General features: G+C 41.9%; 1 protein-coding gene across 13 annotated transcripts in view; it reads left to right on the top strand.

Moving 5' to 3' along the window:
• The window catches only part of KIAA1217 (KIAA1217 ortholog), a 374649-nt gene that overhangs the window by 177177 nt on the left and 179970 nt on the right, over nucleotides 1–17502 (top strand). For 8 of the 13 annotated variants that reach the window (XM_069776954.1, XM_069777068.1, XM_069777043.1 and 5 more), the window contains one exon: nucleotides 14051–14337. In XM_069776954.1, the coding sequence (XP_069633055.1) occupies nucleotides 14051–14337 (287 nt within the window). Of the gene's footprint in view, nucleotides 1–8769; nucleotides 9193–14050; nucleotides 14338–17502 lie in introns of those variants that run through there. The other 5 variants (XM_069776944.1, XM_069776982.1, XM_069776991.1 and 2 more) reach the window with 5 other exon arrangements.

Raw genomic sequence — 17502 nt, forward strand, 5'->3', positions numbered from 1 at the left:
ATGGGGGCATGTAAGTAATATTGTCATCTTGTCTCAAAGAGATTTTGATACTTTATTCCTTCCAGCACTTTGCCCAGAATTTCCTCCAAATGGTAAAAAGATTTAGATATCATTCCAGCTGCAGTCTTGAAGTACTATCTTTTAATGGCAGTTGTAGAGCAAAAAAGCAAAAGAGGGAAGAAAGTCTGAATTTATCACTGGACCTTGTTGTGTTAATTATGAAAGATTAAGGCAATAGTATGAAAATCATAAATAAAATTGAATAAATCACAAAGTTATATTTTGCAGGTGAGTCTTGGAAATCAGAGTGTTGGAGTATTTGTGTATGCAGTAAAAGCTATGTTAACAATTATTATTTAATAACCTTGTTCTTTGGAGTGAAGAAAACCTGTCGTTGTCACTACTTGCTGCCTGTTCCCTATCCTCAGCTATGCTGCATGTAAATGCATGTGCTATATTATGAGAGGTATTTGTATATCTCAGTGCAGACTTCCAGTTTGTAGAGGGAGATAACTAATATGATGTCATTTTATGTTGTCGGTGGAGAGCTTACTTGTGAGTCATCACATTGTTTGAAAAGTTTTTGTAAGAAATACAAAGCAGTTGGAATTAAATTGTCTTGGGTTATGTATTTATTCATGAGAGAGACAGATCCTCTACCTCTGAATAAGCTTAAACCTTGTATGACACCTTTCTATGCTGACGTTGCTTATTCTTGCCTTCACCCCAGGCAGTTTTGTGGCTTCTTGGAGCCTGATGAGACGAATCATTGTTACTTTTTCTCCCTTTTTGTCTTCTGCAAAACTGTTGCACAGAAGGAGCAGACTTCCCCTTGTAGGAGAAATAGGATATGACACCAGAGTCATGTCAATGCGGTTTGCTCGGTGCTTGGACATTTTGCCCTTGCCAAACCTGGAGCACGGTCTCCCTTTTCGGGAGGAGGTAGCCACAGCCACGGGCTCCCTGTCCTGTCTGGGGAAAGCTCTCCAGCCTCACATCCCTTTCCCTGGGACATCTGTGCTGTTGTGCAGCATCCAGCCGCACCAGTGTTTTCAGAGGTAAACTTAGGTCTTGTACCCCTTTGTTACTGTTAGTATATTAAGTTCAGAAGAATAGGCTCTGATAATCCTGCTAGCTGTACTACAAGAAGATGGGAATACTAGAAAGAAAGGGAAGATAGGCAAAGACTTGATTTCCAAGATGAAAACCGAGACTGAGGTATAATGCAAGTCTTCAGGAGTTCAGCTGATGTGAGCAATTGAGGAGGAGGCTGCGAGGTGGCTTTCTTGCCAAGCGCAGGTCCTACAGAATCAGTGGGTCTGGCTGACAAAGGGGGAACAAGTCTGATCACTAGAAACTGAAGTTAAGTCAACTTTACCCTGAAGAAATAGGAAGCAATTTCTTAGCGCTGAGAATAATTAATCAGTCAATTAACTGTAACATAGTCTTTGAAATGAGAATGGGTATATTTGCAAAGCCACGTTAGCCCAGGTGCAGCAAGAAAGCCTGTATTTATGGGGGTGGTTGTTGCAGGGTGGAGGGTCGTGGCAGCCCTGCTGCTGCTGGACGTGGTGTGCCTGAGCTGCCAGCTCCATCAGCTACCTTCGTGGGCCTGCGTGCTGAAATGCCCTGAAATAACATGCTTGTAGCACTGGCAGCTCTGTATTAAAGACAGTGATTATAATCAACTGTCGTGCTTCAGCCTTTCAGCAGGTAATGTGCAACGTTCAGGCGGATTTGACCCCCTCCATGTACATTGGGCAATGTATGTTTCGAAGTGCTTTTCTTTTTCCCTTCAGGTTGTTTTCATGCAGAAGAGACTGACTGTGCTGGAGATGGTGACTGGATGTATGCACCACAGCTCTGAGGTTAAGATAGTTTGGGGTTTTTTTTAAGGCGGATGTCTGATCTGGGAAATTAAAGGCAGAGGAAAGAACTTTCCTCAGAATTAAGTCAGTTGGGAGCTTGATGTCCTTCTCTTTCTTATGCTGATCATCAGGGTAGATCTCATCACACGTGTGGTGGGGTTTGAAACAAATGCTAGTGCAGATGCAGCATTGGTCTTCTGAGATCAGTAATGTGTTCTTCATCTCATTTAAGTGTTTGGCCTTTGTGTGAGGATGCCATGTCAAATTTAATGGCTTGTGATAGATGGGAAGTCGGACAAGATAATCAAATAGTCCCTGTTGCCCTAAAGCTATGAAATCCTAAATACTGAAGAGTGAATTAATAAGCATGCATCCTGGCAGAACAGATTGGGCAGGCCTGAGAAAGAGCAGGAGTACCACTGCTGTCAGCTCTGATTGCTTTCTTACTAATCAGCTGTCTTAATGATAGCATCAGCATGGTCTGGGTACGTCAGAGAGGCACTTTTGAAGGAAGGGGAGGTACATATTGTTGGAGAGGTCATGAAATCATTTCCAAGCTGGAAGTTCTACACTAGCCCGCTGCTCAAAAGCTTTACAAACCGCAACCTGTGACCATCCACGCTGGGTTAGAAATCAGATCCGCATGGAAACAAAGCTGTAAGAATTTATTCTGCTTGTCTTTATCTCTTTTCAGACATTCTGATTGTCATTTGCTGTGTGGTACTGCCTTTGTGGCAGGAGACAAGGGAGAAACTGTAGTAAGAACAATTAAAAATGCCAACTAATTTAGTCACTGTGGCGCTGACCTCTCTAGTGATTTTAGTCTGGGTCCCAGAAAAATATCTAGTTCTTGCCAGTGACATTGTGGAGAAAAGTCAAATATATGATTAAGTACAGACCAGAGATGAATAAAATAATAGTGTTCCCAAAAAAGTGACTTTTCAAGAAAGACCATCATCACGAATTGTGTGAATGCTGTGGGTTGGCAATACTGGTCCCATTGTATTAATTTCTAATCATTATTTACTAATTATTTTATTTAAACCATTCTTTTGCAGTAGAATATTTATCAGAATGGCCTGTTGATGAGTAAGTAGTTATGGTAATCACAACAAAACTTGAACTATTATATTATTTCTGGACGCAGGCTCCATCAAAGTACACATCAAAGTATTTCCTATTAATTCAAGCAATCACCTGACAATCTTATAAACTCCATGTGTACTTGGTAAGAGCTGAAATAAAGGATCTCTCAAGATTCTTTTGAAGTGTAATTGTACTTTGCGGAGAACAACTCTCGGTACCTTTGATCACTAAAGCATGCCACCTCATACATTTACAAACAGATCCTGCAGACATCCATGAAACCAGCAATAGTCAGTGTTTCAGGCGTTAAGCCTATTCTTCTGGCAGTGCTAAAAAGTTGGACCAATTTGAATCCAAACTCTCACCAGAGCTCTGTTTGAGTGAATTCATCCAAAAGGGAACTTAACAACCCCAAAATGCTTTACACTGGGGAGAAATAGAATTTGAATGTAGAGCAGATGGACTTAAAAGTGACCTTCTCCCCTCCCTTTCTTCCACCTCCCTCAGAAACAATTCCCTACACTGTTCCTTCCCACCCACATATTGCTTTTTATTTGATTAAACTCCAGTGATTGAAATTTCCGCGATGTAAGGCACATTTTCCTTTCACAGAGTTATTTGTTTGGTACCTTACAAAAACATATGTTCATATTTTGTATTTCTGTGTTTGCAGGCTGATCTCATTCCTTACCATAGGTGATCCTGTAATGGGAAGTGTGATGTGTGAAGGGCTGGCCAGGCTGGCAGGCACGAGGAGGAGCTGTAGTGTGCCAGAGTCTTCAGTTCAAAGTTGGCTGTGCTGGTGGCAACATACTAATATTAATGTTAGCTTCGTACGGTGGGATGAAAACTGTGTGGGGCTAAAAAGTCTGAAATAAGGTGTTGCGTTACACGAGTCAGAAACATGCATCCTGTAATTATGCTCATTTAGCTCTGTTCTATCTTACCTCAGGCAGCGGGAAGGGAAGTCATGTTAAAGTGTATCTAGAGTTAGCTTTGTTGGGACTGTCCCAAATTAGAGAGGAAGATAAAAGTTATGGATGAAAGAGAAGAATCTTCTTTTTTTTTTTCTCTCCCCACTTGCATGTTAGTGCCTCTTTGTGATGACCACAGTCCTTTTCTCAGTTTGATTTAGGGCATGCACAAGTGTTTACTGCTTTCAGACCTTTTCGTTTATTTAAAAAATTGGAGGGGGGAGGAAGGAAACAAGAATAAAACTGGAAAACCTAACCTATTTAACATGAGGTAGGTGTCCACGTGTGAGAGTTGTGAGCTTGAGCAAAATGTCTTTTGGAGTGAATGAAGGATGCTCTGTTACTTGGAGATGTGCGAGACACTTAACAGCACAGTGCTTGTTGGTGGGAGGTGGGCTGGGACACCGCATCCTTTTTTGTACCTGAGAGCTCAGTGATGCCAAGTGGCAGGTGATTATAGCTGCTCCCCAGAGCCCCATTTGAAATGGAATTAGAAAGATGAATGTATCTTCTGCCTGAATATCTCATGTTCAACCTCTTAGTGACTCTTTTTAATAGTTGTTTTAGTGATTGAGGCTGGTGGTGGCTCTTGGCAGCACTGTCAGTCTCTGAACTTCTCTGAAGAGCTGAAACCTGTAGGTCTGCCAAGACACGATGAAATTCTGTTGCAGAGATGTGTAGAGAAGCTCATATTCAATTTTCTTTTTTAGTTCAGCTGGAGTGTTACCATTTCACTCCTTGGGCTAATTTTTCCTCGCAAGTATGAGAGTTCTTAACTGAACTGGAATGTAGGGAGTATAAATATTGAAACTCTCCACAGATTTTTTAACAGCGAAGGTAATTTCATGATAAATAATCCCAGAGGTTGTATTAGATTGTTTGTCATTGTAAATTTTAAAATCAAGTTCAGATGTTTTCCTTTAATTTAACCACTGGATAGTTTAACCACTATCCTTGCATTAGAAACAGGACCCAGGTCACGGAAAGCCCTTACTAAGCAGATGAGACCAAACGATCATAAAGTGCCCCTCCACAGCTTAAAAACCTTTGATTCCTTGTCGTACAATACCAAATCACGAGACAATTAATTTTAAAATAGTGTGAACCTCTTTGCCCCCAGATCTACTTGCATGGATTCGTATCGATAGACCTCAGAGACTTTATTCATTTTGCTTGTACAAACTAGTGGCTAGTATTATATCTTTGATAATACACTATCTGAACATAGTCCTTTTCTTTTAGGAGTGAGTCTGGTTTAGTTTTAAGCATTGAGAGACTACAGCAAGGACGACAGTGAACTCGCTGAGCACAAATGAGAACAGAGATGCGCTCAAATGAATTGCAGCACTGAAGCTGCTCTCTGCTGGCTGAGGTGGAAACCAGAGTTTCACCCCCGTCGGGGCTGTTTTTCCATAGTTGGTTAAAGTTATTTTCTCCATTTCAAATCTGACCAGTTGGTAGCGAATGGCCACCCACAATTCCCTGGCATGGAGGGGAGGTTTCCCGACTCACTGGAGCATCCTCTGGGTGCTCCCTTCCTCCAGGGAAGGCCCAAGACATCTCTGGCTGGGGAACGGCTTGGAGAGGTGCTGCAGTATGACCTGCTTGGGTGCTCGTAACTCCTCCCAGACTTCTGCCTCACCACTCCAGATCTAATATTTATTGTGTTTCTGGACTATTGTAGGCTAGACAGCGGTTGGCTGGTTCCTGCGGAGAGCATTCATGATATTTTTCTCAGTGGCTACATGATTTCACATGGGCATGGAGACAGGTCTTTAATTATGGGATGCCTCTTCTGATTTAACTATTAATAATTAACTTCCCAGTTTTTTAGTTGTGAATAATTGCTAGAGCCATGGAGTTGTTGTATATTATAAGTTTGACTAATTGAGCGCAGCCAGTATTTGTTAATCGTTCCTTTTATGCACATGCTAAACCCAGAAGTGTTTAAGTTGCTCTGAGACATTAATTTTAAACACAATTAAAACAGCATAACCTGTTAGCAATTACTCTCCCTGCATTGTTTTGATACTGATGGGTCCAGATCTGAGCACAGTAATTAAAAGGAACCACTGTTATTGTTGATCCCAAAGATAAACAAATGCTGATTACATGCTGTGAACTGGTTAATCAAGTTTATTTAACTTGTTGTTAGTGATTCATCCCAGTGACTGTGCTGGGGAGCTCTTTATTTGAGCCTAAGAGTATAATGGTTCTGGCTGTCTCCAGATTCTCAGCTGGTAAAGGAGTTTCACCAATTCTTTTAAATAGTCTTAGCTAACATCTTAAGGAATGGCATTGTTACATATATTATTTAAATGCAGTTTGGGACGGAGGACTTTTCCCTTAAAGTCAGGACATGGTTTGGGACCTTACTGTCGCAACTATTCCTTGTCCTGAGCAGCGGCAGAGGCGATTATGTTTCCTCTGAGGCTGGGCAGGCTCTTTTGTTTTGTTTGATTTTGATGATACTGAAGCGTGCCATGTTTAGTCTCACCTTTTGCCAATGCTCTTTAATCCAGTTGGAGAGACTACTTCTGCAGCCACAGAAGTTCTCCTAATGTGACACCAGGTTTCAAGTCACACATCCACAACCAAATAAGCAATCTTTCTTAGATCATCTCTGCATTTTGGGGTCCATGCTGCTCAGGCCCCTTAGCAGCATCAGCAATGACATTTAGTGTCAGTCTCAGCAGTGGGAGCATCTTGCTGTGGCCGTGAAAGCAACAGCTTCAGACCAAGCTGGCACCATCCCAAGGGGCACCTGGCTGGTCACTAGGACATGTCAGTGGGGGAGTCAAGAGACTAACTCTCTGTCTTGTGCTCTTGGCTGTGGAAACTAATGGTGCTGGCTAAAAGTAGACATTTTAATGTTTTGGTTTGGTTTTTTTTTTTTTTTAGTCTTAAACTAATTTTCTAGGGTTTTTTTTTCCCCACCGTGGATGGAGGTAAAGCCTTCTAAGGGGCTAGAGTGCATTGGGTTTGATCTTATTAAAGCTCTTGCTACAAATTGTACTGATCTCCAGAGCTAACCCTGTTTTTTTACGGGGCTGCAAGAGCATCTCCCTTTTAGGCATTTGTAGGCAAGTATGTTTTGTGCTTTCTGTTGCGTTATTTCAGGATAAGGTCTTTTAAAATGTCCTTAATTTCCTAACTCTCAGTTTCTGAGGCCTGTGTACAGGTAATGTCTTGGTACAGCTTTCGTTTTGCTACTCCAGGCAACTGCACTGGCTTTCTTTTCCCATCAGGGGTTTCTGAGTTATTTTTATATTTCTTGAAGTTGGTGGTGTTCAGTGATCACTATTCCTGTAAGATCCCTTCTCTCCTTCCAGCTGGCTGTGAATGTAAATTGCAAGAGGATCATCACGCTTGCCAGACTCTGGAAAACCTCAGTGTTAAAGGCACATTATTCCTCCATATCACAAAAGGCAACATCAGATAAGTGGGATGGCTGGCCATCACTTCTCCTCCTAAAATAGTCCACAATCAGAATGAGCAGGAGTAACCCAAGGCCAGTAAAAACACTACTCTAAATACAATGTGTATCACACTGTTTTCTTTATATTGCAGGGCAACTACAGGAGTATTCTGTTGGGAGCACTCTACTGCAGACCTTAAATAACAGTGCTAATGTTTAGATTGTATTTTCATCTTTTCTATGTTTTCCGTGCCAGATTTCTGGGACATTTGCCAGGTTCCGAGACCATATAGAATTAATTGTTAAAAGGGAAAATAAGTATTTCTTAAGTGCTGGAGAATATGTATGTCTGATCTAATGAACAATAGTTTTGTTATCAATTGTTAGTTGTAATTTACTCAAATGTTTTTTCTGTCTGGAAGGAGGAGGATTGGGCCATGAGGAAGTGATTCTCCTTGAGCTTCTGTATTGAATTTATATACACACAAAGCATTTCTGCATTCAATAATCTAAGTAGACAGGATGACATTTCTGCCAGATAGAGGTGTAGAAGGAAACATAGGGGAATTTTCCTAGCCTGTTTGGACTGGGTGGTTGAGAGGTCATTGCAAGCAATTTAGCTGATGTTATATTGAAGTCAGAGTTGAAGAAAGCTTGGAAGATGAGATTATGCTAGATCTGTGTAAAAAGACATCCAAGATACTAGCTGTTGTCTGGTGTTGCAGTATGAGGTTGATTTAAATGAGAAATCTCATATTTTTATTAATATCTCAGTTATGCTTTGTTCTTAACCTAATTCAGAAGTTGTCCGCAGATAAACTTTCTGGTCTTGATGCTGTAACTCAACACTCGGTTTGTTGCACCATCTCTGGCTCTGCGTTAAGATTTTGATAGACTAATTCGGTCTGATATTCTCCACTAAATCAACACACGTGGCAGCTGCTGGAATCTGTGGGATTTGATCTCGTCCTTCTCCGCCACGCTATTTTTTGCCTCACAGCCCAGTGGATCTACCGATTCTCACGCAGGCTTCCGGCCTCTGATCTGCCAAAAGAGAATTAGTTCTCTGTTTCTATACGCTTTGCTACCGAGGCTTCAAAATCCCCCTTAACCGAAGTCCCCGCTCACGGATTGCTACCATTCGTTTTTATTGGCTCCACTAAAGTTGCATTCCTGTATCTTGATTTTTCCCCAATTCATTCTCCGAGCAGCTTGAAAGAATTCGGCAGAAAACAAAACCTCAAAGCGCTTATATAATGAATTACTTTTAAACGAGACGCTAAAAAAGACAGAGGAGCATTTATCAGGAATGTTTGTGGGCTTGGTGGTTACGAGCTTAAAAAAATATGCTGTGGAAAGGCTTTTGTCCCATGACAGAGATTTAAAAGGCTACGGATTCGGATTCCAGCAGAGACCCGGGCCTGTAATCATGTTTGAAACGTTCCCTTTCATAAGGCTCCCCGGCTGCAGCGGGAAGCGAGCCGGCTAGGGGCTCGCCTGCAGAAAAGCCCATCACCTGTTGGGGCCCCGGGCTCGGGGGGCTCGGCCGGCCGCCGCCGCCCGCCCTGCCCGCCGCTGCGGCGAGGAGCCCCGCTCCCGGCACCGCGGGCACGCCGGGGGCCTGCGGGGGGACCCGGCACCGGCACCGGCACCGGCACCGGCACCGGCGGGAGGGCGGCTTCCCTTTCGCCTCCCTGAGCCTGCAGCCTGGCGCTGACAGCCCGGGCGCTGCGGCTTCCAACTTGGAGAGGGGAGCTTGTGCGGTAGGCAGGGACAATGGAGGAGAAGGAAAGCCAGAAACTTGAGCTGTGCCTGGCTTGCTCGGCAGACAGCAGGCAGATGAAGGGTAAGTAAGGGAAGCAGGCAAAGATGGAGTTACATTGCAACGTGCCCCTCGTTGCTGCTTTTTGTGACCGGAGGCAGAATGCATGGAGGGGGAAGGAAAAAAAAAAAAAGGCAAGCATGTCTGTCTTGTGCTAACGGCTCTGCAGATTTCCCTAACGCTCCGACTTTGCGAGTTTAACTTTCTCTTCAGAGATTCCTGTCTACCCTTTAAAGCAGGGAGCATGCTGTACTGCTGTCACAGTTTGCAGGACACTCGCTGCCTGGTGCGGGGGGGGCCGGGGGGGACACGACACATAATGTCACGTTCCCTTTAAATGCTCTGCATGCTTCACCTACGGCAGAGAAATAGTTCTTCTTTCATAAGAGGAGGTTTGAGCTCACCTTTTCCTCGGGGTGTCTTTTGAAAGAGGGAGATTCACGGCAGATTGTCACAGCCTTAGTTTACTTTGTGTGAAACCAGTTGGGTTTGCTTTGGAGCGAAGCCAGGAAATTAGAAGCGTGGTTTTCACGGCGGGTCAGCTGCGGTGCGTTTGTACCATTACTGTTGCACTATATATTTTGTCTAAAAGAAAACTATTTCCTGGGGAATTCTACGTGGGCTATTCCACGTGGAGCGTAACATTCGGGTAGCATGACAAATACCTAATCTAATCTGTATCTATTATAGTATTTGTGGAGCACCTGTGAACATTCCCGGTTCATGTGTATTGTATTCTTCATAGGCACTTCAGAAAAAGTTGTGCTACTGTGCTTCTGTGAAACAAATAGTGCGTGGTCAGGTACATGTGGTTTAAAAAAAAAATCACACAAGTTTATGAGTCTGTAATACCAGAAAATAGTGCCTAGAGAACGCTGGAGAAAAAAATACTCCCCTTTTTTGGGGGGGAGGGGTCATTAATTGCTCTTTTGAATCATTTTTTTAAGTTAAAATCCTGGGCAGTGCAAGTCACGTGAATCTGTGTCTCTATATGTTTGTGTTTAGTGGGACGGAAATCTTCACTTAAAGGATGTGTCTGAATAGGAAAAAAAACAAGAAGCCTTCAGTAACATATTTCTTCTGTAATGGTTGTATGAAGCTGCCTGACACGTGTGGAGCTAGGAAGACAGAGGTCTGACCAGACCGATCCTATGATTCTCCAAAATTGTGAATGCTGAAAGCTCATAACCAAATGCAGTAGTTCTGGCCCATATCCAAAATTTACATTTGAAAGTTCCTTGGAGAGAGAGCTAATTGTAAAGACAGTAGAGTAAATTAGAATGATTCCAAATAATCTCAAATTTACTGCTGGCATAGATATAATGGAGGTGGGTTTGACTCATGCTGTTAAAATTGTATTCTTTTTTAAACTTTAAGTATTGAATGTGGTTTGCTTCAAGGCTCAGTTTCATAGTATCCGTACGGGTCAGGTCCATACTTGTTCCTTTCTCAAATTATTCTGAAAATGTTCTTCTTTCGTGTCACCTGGGTTGCAAAACGGGACTGTTAAACTCTTCACAACATTTAAAGTAATGAAGCAAAGTGACTTTCCTGACCTTTGTAGACTTCATGGAGGGTGTGACTTAGAAGAATTGCATACCAGGACATGTTGAAGGACTTTTTTCTTTTTTAAATTTCTAGCTCACAGCAATTAATCTTTCATGATAATTTTCCTTATAATCCTAGGCATACTGCTTCTACACTGCAGACCTGGGCCTCTCCTGTAGTTATATCCACTGCAGTAATGGGTGATGTTAAGAAATCTTGACATTTGTTTTCAGATCAGAGAAGCAACTGAAGTGTGAGGGTTACTCAAGCCTTTGGATAACCAAAGCCCTCCCCTGTCAATCAGCAACTCTTGCTTTTTGTTGCCCTCTAGACTTGCTACTATATTGAACAGAAAGACCTTCAGCTTTTAGCTTCTGAATATCAGGGAGGGAGAGAGGGAGACAAGCTTATCTCACACCTCTGTGTTTTCCATTGGCTTCTCTTTACTCCTTTTCCAAGGAGGGTACTTGCATAATTTATCCTTTCGCTACTCTTAGCTCTCTTCTGGGAACCATCACATGATCCTTCACACATTTCACAGTTATCTGTGGGGATCGATTTTCTAGGCCTATTATCTTCACTTGGAAGATAGGGAAAGTTTGCCCATGCTGTTATTGAGCAACCCCAGGACCCAGAAAACCTCTCTCAGTTTGTTATCCCTGTGGAGCTTATGTACCCCGAGGTACAGTCCCAGCTTTCAACCTTGCCATCAAAGTCACTTGTCCCTATCTAGGAAGTGGCCAAGGATGATTTTTTTTCAGCAATTACTAGGGGAAAGACCCGTATTCAAACATGACAGAGAGTTTGGTTTGCAGAGAAAGTCACGTGCTGCTGTGTGCTGTAATGCTGCGGGATCGTGCTGAATGCCCAGGTCAGCTTGCTGGCAAGACTAGCAATTAGTTTGCATAGTTTACATTCCTTTCTTTTCACTGGTATTTATACAGTTTTTTCCAAATATATGAAAGAAAAATAAGAGAATTTGTTGATCTTTCTAATGTAGTATAAGAAAAATATGTTATTTTTGATTCCTTTTCAAGGTTTCACCCGATAACAAATAGTGGTAAAACACTTCACTTGATATGTCTCTTTATGTTCCAAATAATTAGCTTTTTCTTGAACCAGTGAAATGACTGAAGTACAGAGTAGGGAAAGGCTTTGCATGAGAGAGGTTTAGGACCCGAAATACACATTCATGAGCTCTCAGTTGTGTTTCTCAGCATAGGTTTACCTGCCTTCTTGAGGAAGTGCCTGCCACCAATTCAGTGATTGAAACTGCTGCTGTGACCATACTTTAAGGGTTTATACCAAATTGCTGCACTCAGTCACCCATGCTCGCGCTGACTCCCTTGAGCTCCAAGGAAATCCCTTATTTATGTCTGCCGCCTTTGTTCCGACAGCCTCAGGGATATAACCTCTGGGTTCTTGGTGCAACAAATTGAAGATGGTAAATTCCAGCCAGCCCCAGCCCACCTCTTTTTCCTCCTGTGTAAAATCCATTGAAATGACTGTGCAGCTTTCAGAGGCCATTGAGGCTGGATGTTTTTTAATTGAGTTGTGCTTGGAAAAGGGGTGTGTGTGTGTGGGGGGGTGTGTACACGTACACGTGAGGCTGCTGCTCTGAAGGTTTAACCAGGATTGTGCTTCTAAGAAGGTCTTAGAAGGTGCTGCAGAGATCAGAGGTGGCACTTTGAATCTGCGTGAGAGCAAAATTTCTCTGTGAACCGAACCTGCTTCCGAAGTCACGCCTGGATCTGTGCTCATCAAAGCGTGGTGCCACCTGCAGTCTGGGCTCCTGTGTCCAGTTCTTCTTTTGGGATAGGTTTCCATGAGTGCAAACAAGAGGGTGTTGTTGGTATTTTGGAGTCCTTGAGCATTACAGGGAGCTTACAGAAATACGCAAAGTCTTTGAGGACCTTCCAGGGCCCAGTCCTGTTGTGAAACCCAAGGGAATTGGTGGGCCATCACACTGGCAGCGGTTTTATCACCAGGGCTTGATGTTACGTGGGACTTGGCAGGCAATCGACACCGCACACCAGAAAGCTGAAAAATCCTCAGCATAAAATCCTGAGGCAAGTGGTAGGCGGGGTGTCAAACTGACTGACTGAACCATAAAAAGAAGTGAGTAGGTCCCTGTTTCCAAACAGCAGTGCCATATAAATGGCAACACACAAGGGAGATGGTCGCTGGAAGGATGAAAGGCTTCGAGGCAAAAAGTGTCAGACGGAGAGGAATAGAGATGTGTTAAAAACACGTAGAGGAAGGAGCTTCCTGCTCCTGGGGAGGTGCTGTAAAGGGTTAATGCTGAGGCTGCCGGGTAAAGACGGGAAGGCCACATCAGACTTGGAGAGGCCTTTTCAATGCTTCTGGTTTTTGTGGTTTGGTGTTTTTTTTTTTTCTTTGCAGACAAAGGAGTGAGGGATTTTTCAAAGGTATTAGGTAACAAGGCTCCAGACTACACTTTTTTATGCACCAGAGGGTTCGTGTTACACAGTTACCTGAAGATAAGCCAGCACTTACATACCCTTGGTGTCTGCCTGTCTTTACAAATGTCGTCATGGTCTTTAGTCTTAAAGTAGATTTTAAAGTTAAAAAATGAATCCGAGGGGTTTTTCTTCTTTTTATATCACACAAAACTTGCTTTTATTCTGTTTCTTAAGAAATGGTTTATTGAAAAAGTGATGTAGTATTTTCCAGCCTGCTGTCCTGAGACGTATAAAATCCAGGGGAGATCCGTGAAATTTAAAACCAGACCACAGTCAGAAATCAGGGAAAAAAGCCTCCAAAACCCTCTTATTATTTCATAGGTGTTTCAGAGCATGTTGATAACACTCTGAAAAAGATTAAGGATTTCAAATCTGCTTTGTCAAAGGAATTTTATCAGTTGCTATCCTTAAGGATTCTAGTTACAGGGCCACTGAGTGTACTGGAGCCTATTGAAGAAACTCATTTCTTCTTGTGGAAAGCATCCTGTAGATTTTAAAGGTCAGGGAATAAGGGCACTGTCAGATCTTCTTTTCAAGTCACATAGTGGTAAAGATGATATAAAAGGAACATCTACTTTAATGATGCTCACTTTTCTGTGAGGCAATACTGCAGTTGTGTGTTAAAAGTATATAAGTACAGTGCATAGCTTACATAAGTGATTATTTCCGGGCCACTTCTTACGTGTATATGCCTAATGATGCAGGACGTGCCATTGAACACTACCAGACTTTTAGAAGTACCTAGCTTTTATATTGATTATTTTCTTTTTCTTATTAATGTGAATGTTGGATGTTGGGATTAAGTTCTTATAATACACTTTTGGGTTTTTTTATTGGTTTTTTTTTTCCAGACCAGGCAAAAACCAGTTTGCATGTAACATCACTAGACGATGCAGAATGTCTACGATCTAAGGAGCTCCTTTCGACCCCAAACAGTCACACATCTTCTAATTCCAAGTCCACCCGAAACATCCCTCGAAGACATACAGTAGGTGGCCCTCGCAGTTCCAAAGAAATACTGGGAATGCAAACCTCGGAAATGGACAGGAAGAGAGAGGCTTTTCTTGAGCATCTGAAACAGAAATATCCCCACCATGCTACAGCAATAATGGGACACCAGGAGAGACTGAGAGATCAGGTATGGAAGTCAAATTTGTGTCTTGCTTTTTGTTAAACAGTCTTTATAACTCCTACAAAATTGAGTGTTACCTCATTGCAAAAGGTGAGAATGTAACAAAGCGTTAAACAGATTTTTTTGATGTAGCCTAAGATTCAGTTGCTCCCTTGAAATTCAAAGAAACAATAATAAAAATGAAACTGTTCAATATTACCTTGGAATTGCTTGTTGAAACTGACATTTTTTGAAGAGCTTTTCATTTTTTTTTTAGAACATACATAGAGAAAGGGATGAAGGTGAGATTCTTGATCTTAGTATATGGGCCTCCATCTACTTTTCACAGCTGAAGGGAAAATACAGAACAGCTGTTAACTTCTGTTACACTTTCAGTATTGGCACCACTGCCTGGGAGAAAAGAAAATATCTGTAGAGTGTGTCTATATGCTTTAGCTGGCTCTGTTACCCTTTCATTTGCTTTCTTTTCTATTTTTGAGTCTTTTAACACAAACAGAACAGACTTATCCACAGGTATCTGCCTCCTCCAAGCTGTTTTGACATCCACGTTGGTCTGTCAGCAGCGTACCTTAAGGTGGTTTGCTTCTTGCCTGCCCACAATTGCTTTTCAGCAGCAAAAAGTAGATGTAGGGTCAGAGGAGATGTGACATGCTGATGTATTTCTCAGAGCAGGTGGAGGCTGTCGTCACACTGACCTTCTGAATTCGGGGAATGCCATGCAAGGATCTCTTCGCAGCCTAACTCTGGGCTCTGGTTTTAGGTGCAATGTTGAGTTCAATCTGTTCAGCTTTACAGACAATCTACTTTCTACTCCATAATTGATTTTTTGCAATCAACCAGCAGAATATAGAGTTCAGGCTCAAAAATCTTGTGCCCGTTATTCCCAGTTTAGCAAATGATTGACAGCAAACCTTTTATAGAAGTTTTTTTTTCTTAGCGTTTTATAGGTATTTCAGCACTAACAGGAAGTTAATTGTAAGTAAGGAATAAAAACAAGTTGGAAAAATATTGTACTCTGTTATGGGTGTTCTTCCTGAATTCCCAGCCTCTTCTGAAGCTTTCCAAACCTTTGGGGATCAGACCGTTGTTATAGGTTTGGAAAGATTGTAATTTGGTAACTCCCCCTTACAACGTCTCTGTGACAGGTTCTCTAGAGATCCCAGGTGCTGTCACTGCCTCAGAACACAACTGCTAGAATCCATATGTATCCAGCTAAAATTGCTGCAAGACCTCAGCTCTAATGAGGATGATCTATTCCTTATATTTAAACAGCTTCCCTCCTTTCCTTTGAAAGTCTTGATTTTTTTTTTTCTTCCCACTTATCTCTTCCATGAACTTTAGTGACTGTGTGGAATGTGCTGGGTGGTGGATAAAGATAGCATACAAATTAAATAAAGGGGGTGGGAGGGGGGTGAAATCCAGAGATTAGATCTTTTGGAGTCATGTAAATATTTAGTTCCAGGGTTGCAGACACTGCAAACCCAGTTTGAACAGCCTACAGCATTACACCCTACACATTTTGTAATTTGAGTCTTTTCTGAAGGCAATAAATTACAGAAGGAATGCAGTAACTGTTCCTGCTATTTGTTTAAAATGTGTCATCCTTGCTAATTTATTGAGGGTAAAATTCATGTGAATGTCTCCTGCTTCTACTTTTGGATGATTAGACATATGTATTATATGTAATGAGTTTTTTAATAATTTTAAACCAAAATAACTTTAAGTTACTATTAGAGCATCAAACTGTCTTTCTTGGGAATGGGAAAGACCGAAGACTTCATCCATTCAGCATAACTTAAAAAAACCCAACCAAGATAACCGAACAGAAGCCACATTAAAAACATGCAAAAATAAGTTATACTAGTCGATGGTAAGAAATTTGCTTAGTTGAAATGTAGTGAATCAACAGTCTGGCTGATTGGATGCAGTAGAATTATTATGGTCATGGTATTACAGTTTGGAGGGTTTTTTTCTTACCAATTTTGTCTATGTGTTCACACACATATATGTGTATTTTGTGTGTGTGTGTGTGTTTGTATGTGTGTATATATATACACCTCTGTGTATACATAGCTATATGTATGTGTGTATATATATATGTGTGTGTATATACAATGCATGCTTATCTAGCTGCTCCATGAATAAGACCATGATATAATTTTGCTTTGGAGGGTGTATATGTGTGTTTAGCATACATACTTCCTTTCCCCTGCCTCTTATATATGTATGTGTGTAGCTGTGGTATAGAAGACAAACTACATACACATGTAGTAGGTATGTGAATGTAACATATATATGTGTGTGTATATATATCACATACAAAATCTGTAAAATGTATGGGAAGACATAGAATTAAAATGTCACGATTTATTTTCCAGGTTCCTTTCCTCCCTTACTTCTCTAGCTCCTCCACTATCTGGAAAGTGGCAACATTACCCATGGTGGGAATTTCCCCACTGTGGGAGATCTATCAAGGATAGTAGCTAATGCAACGGCATTTTCTAATCTCTATGTCAAATGGTGCAGCTGGAACATAAAACATCCCACTACTTACAACCAGGAGATAGTCCCTTGGATATCATATAATTTGTCTTCTGGCTTGCTCTAAACCCTGGCAGGTCCATAACCAACAAATATGGGCCAGAAAATCAAGATTGGTAATTACCTCTTTTTCTATGGACTTTCTTCTCTTGTCCATTTTTTACTGTCCATCAGTATCTGAGTATGGCAAACTGACCCCTGGTTTGCAGAAAATAAACGTCAGGAAAAAAAATATTTGATGTTGTCAGATCATACTGTATCGCCTCCACCGGCAAGGTTAGCTCTGACTGTTGTCCGTATCTTCCACTACATTATTAATGGTTTCCTGCAGGCTTCGTTTATTCAGATAAATCCCTCCCTGGATGTGCCTCCTGAGGACCCGTTTCTACTCTTGATAACCTGCCACAAATCAGAAGTACAATCGTGGCCAGGTAAAATGCCAGCGGGGATTACTGATGGTTAACTAACATGGTGACCTGAAACCTCCCAGCTGTGCACACAGATCATCCCTCCCCCACCCCGTGGGTTTGTTGGCCTGTTTGCCATACCTTATTCTGGAAAGGAAAGCCGACAGAGACGGGGGGCTGTCTTTATTTGCACAAGGGCCTCGGCATACTGCCGCAAGGCAAA

This window comes from Haliaeetus albicilla, chromosome 2 (genome assembly GCF_947461875.1).
Source record: "Haliaeetus albicilla chromosome 2, bHalAlb1.1, whole genome shotgun sequence".
Taxonomy (NCBI): Eukaryota; Metazoa; Chordata; class Aves; order Accipitriformes; family Accipitridae; genus Haliaeetus; species Haliaeetus albicilla.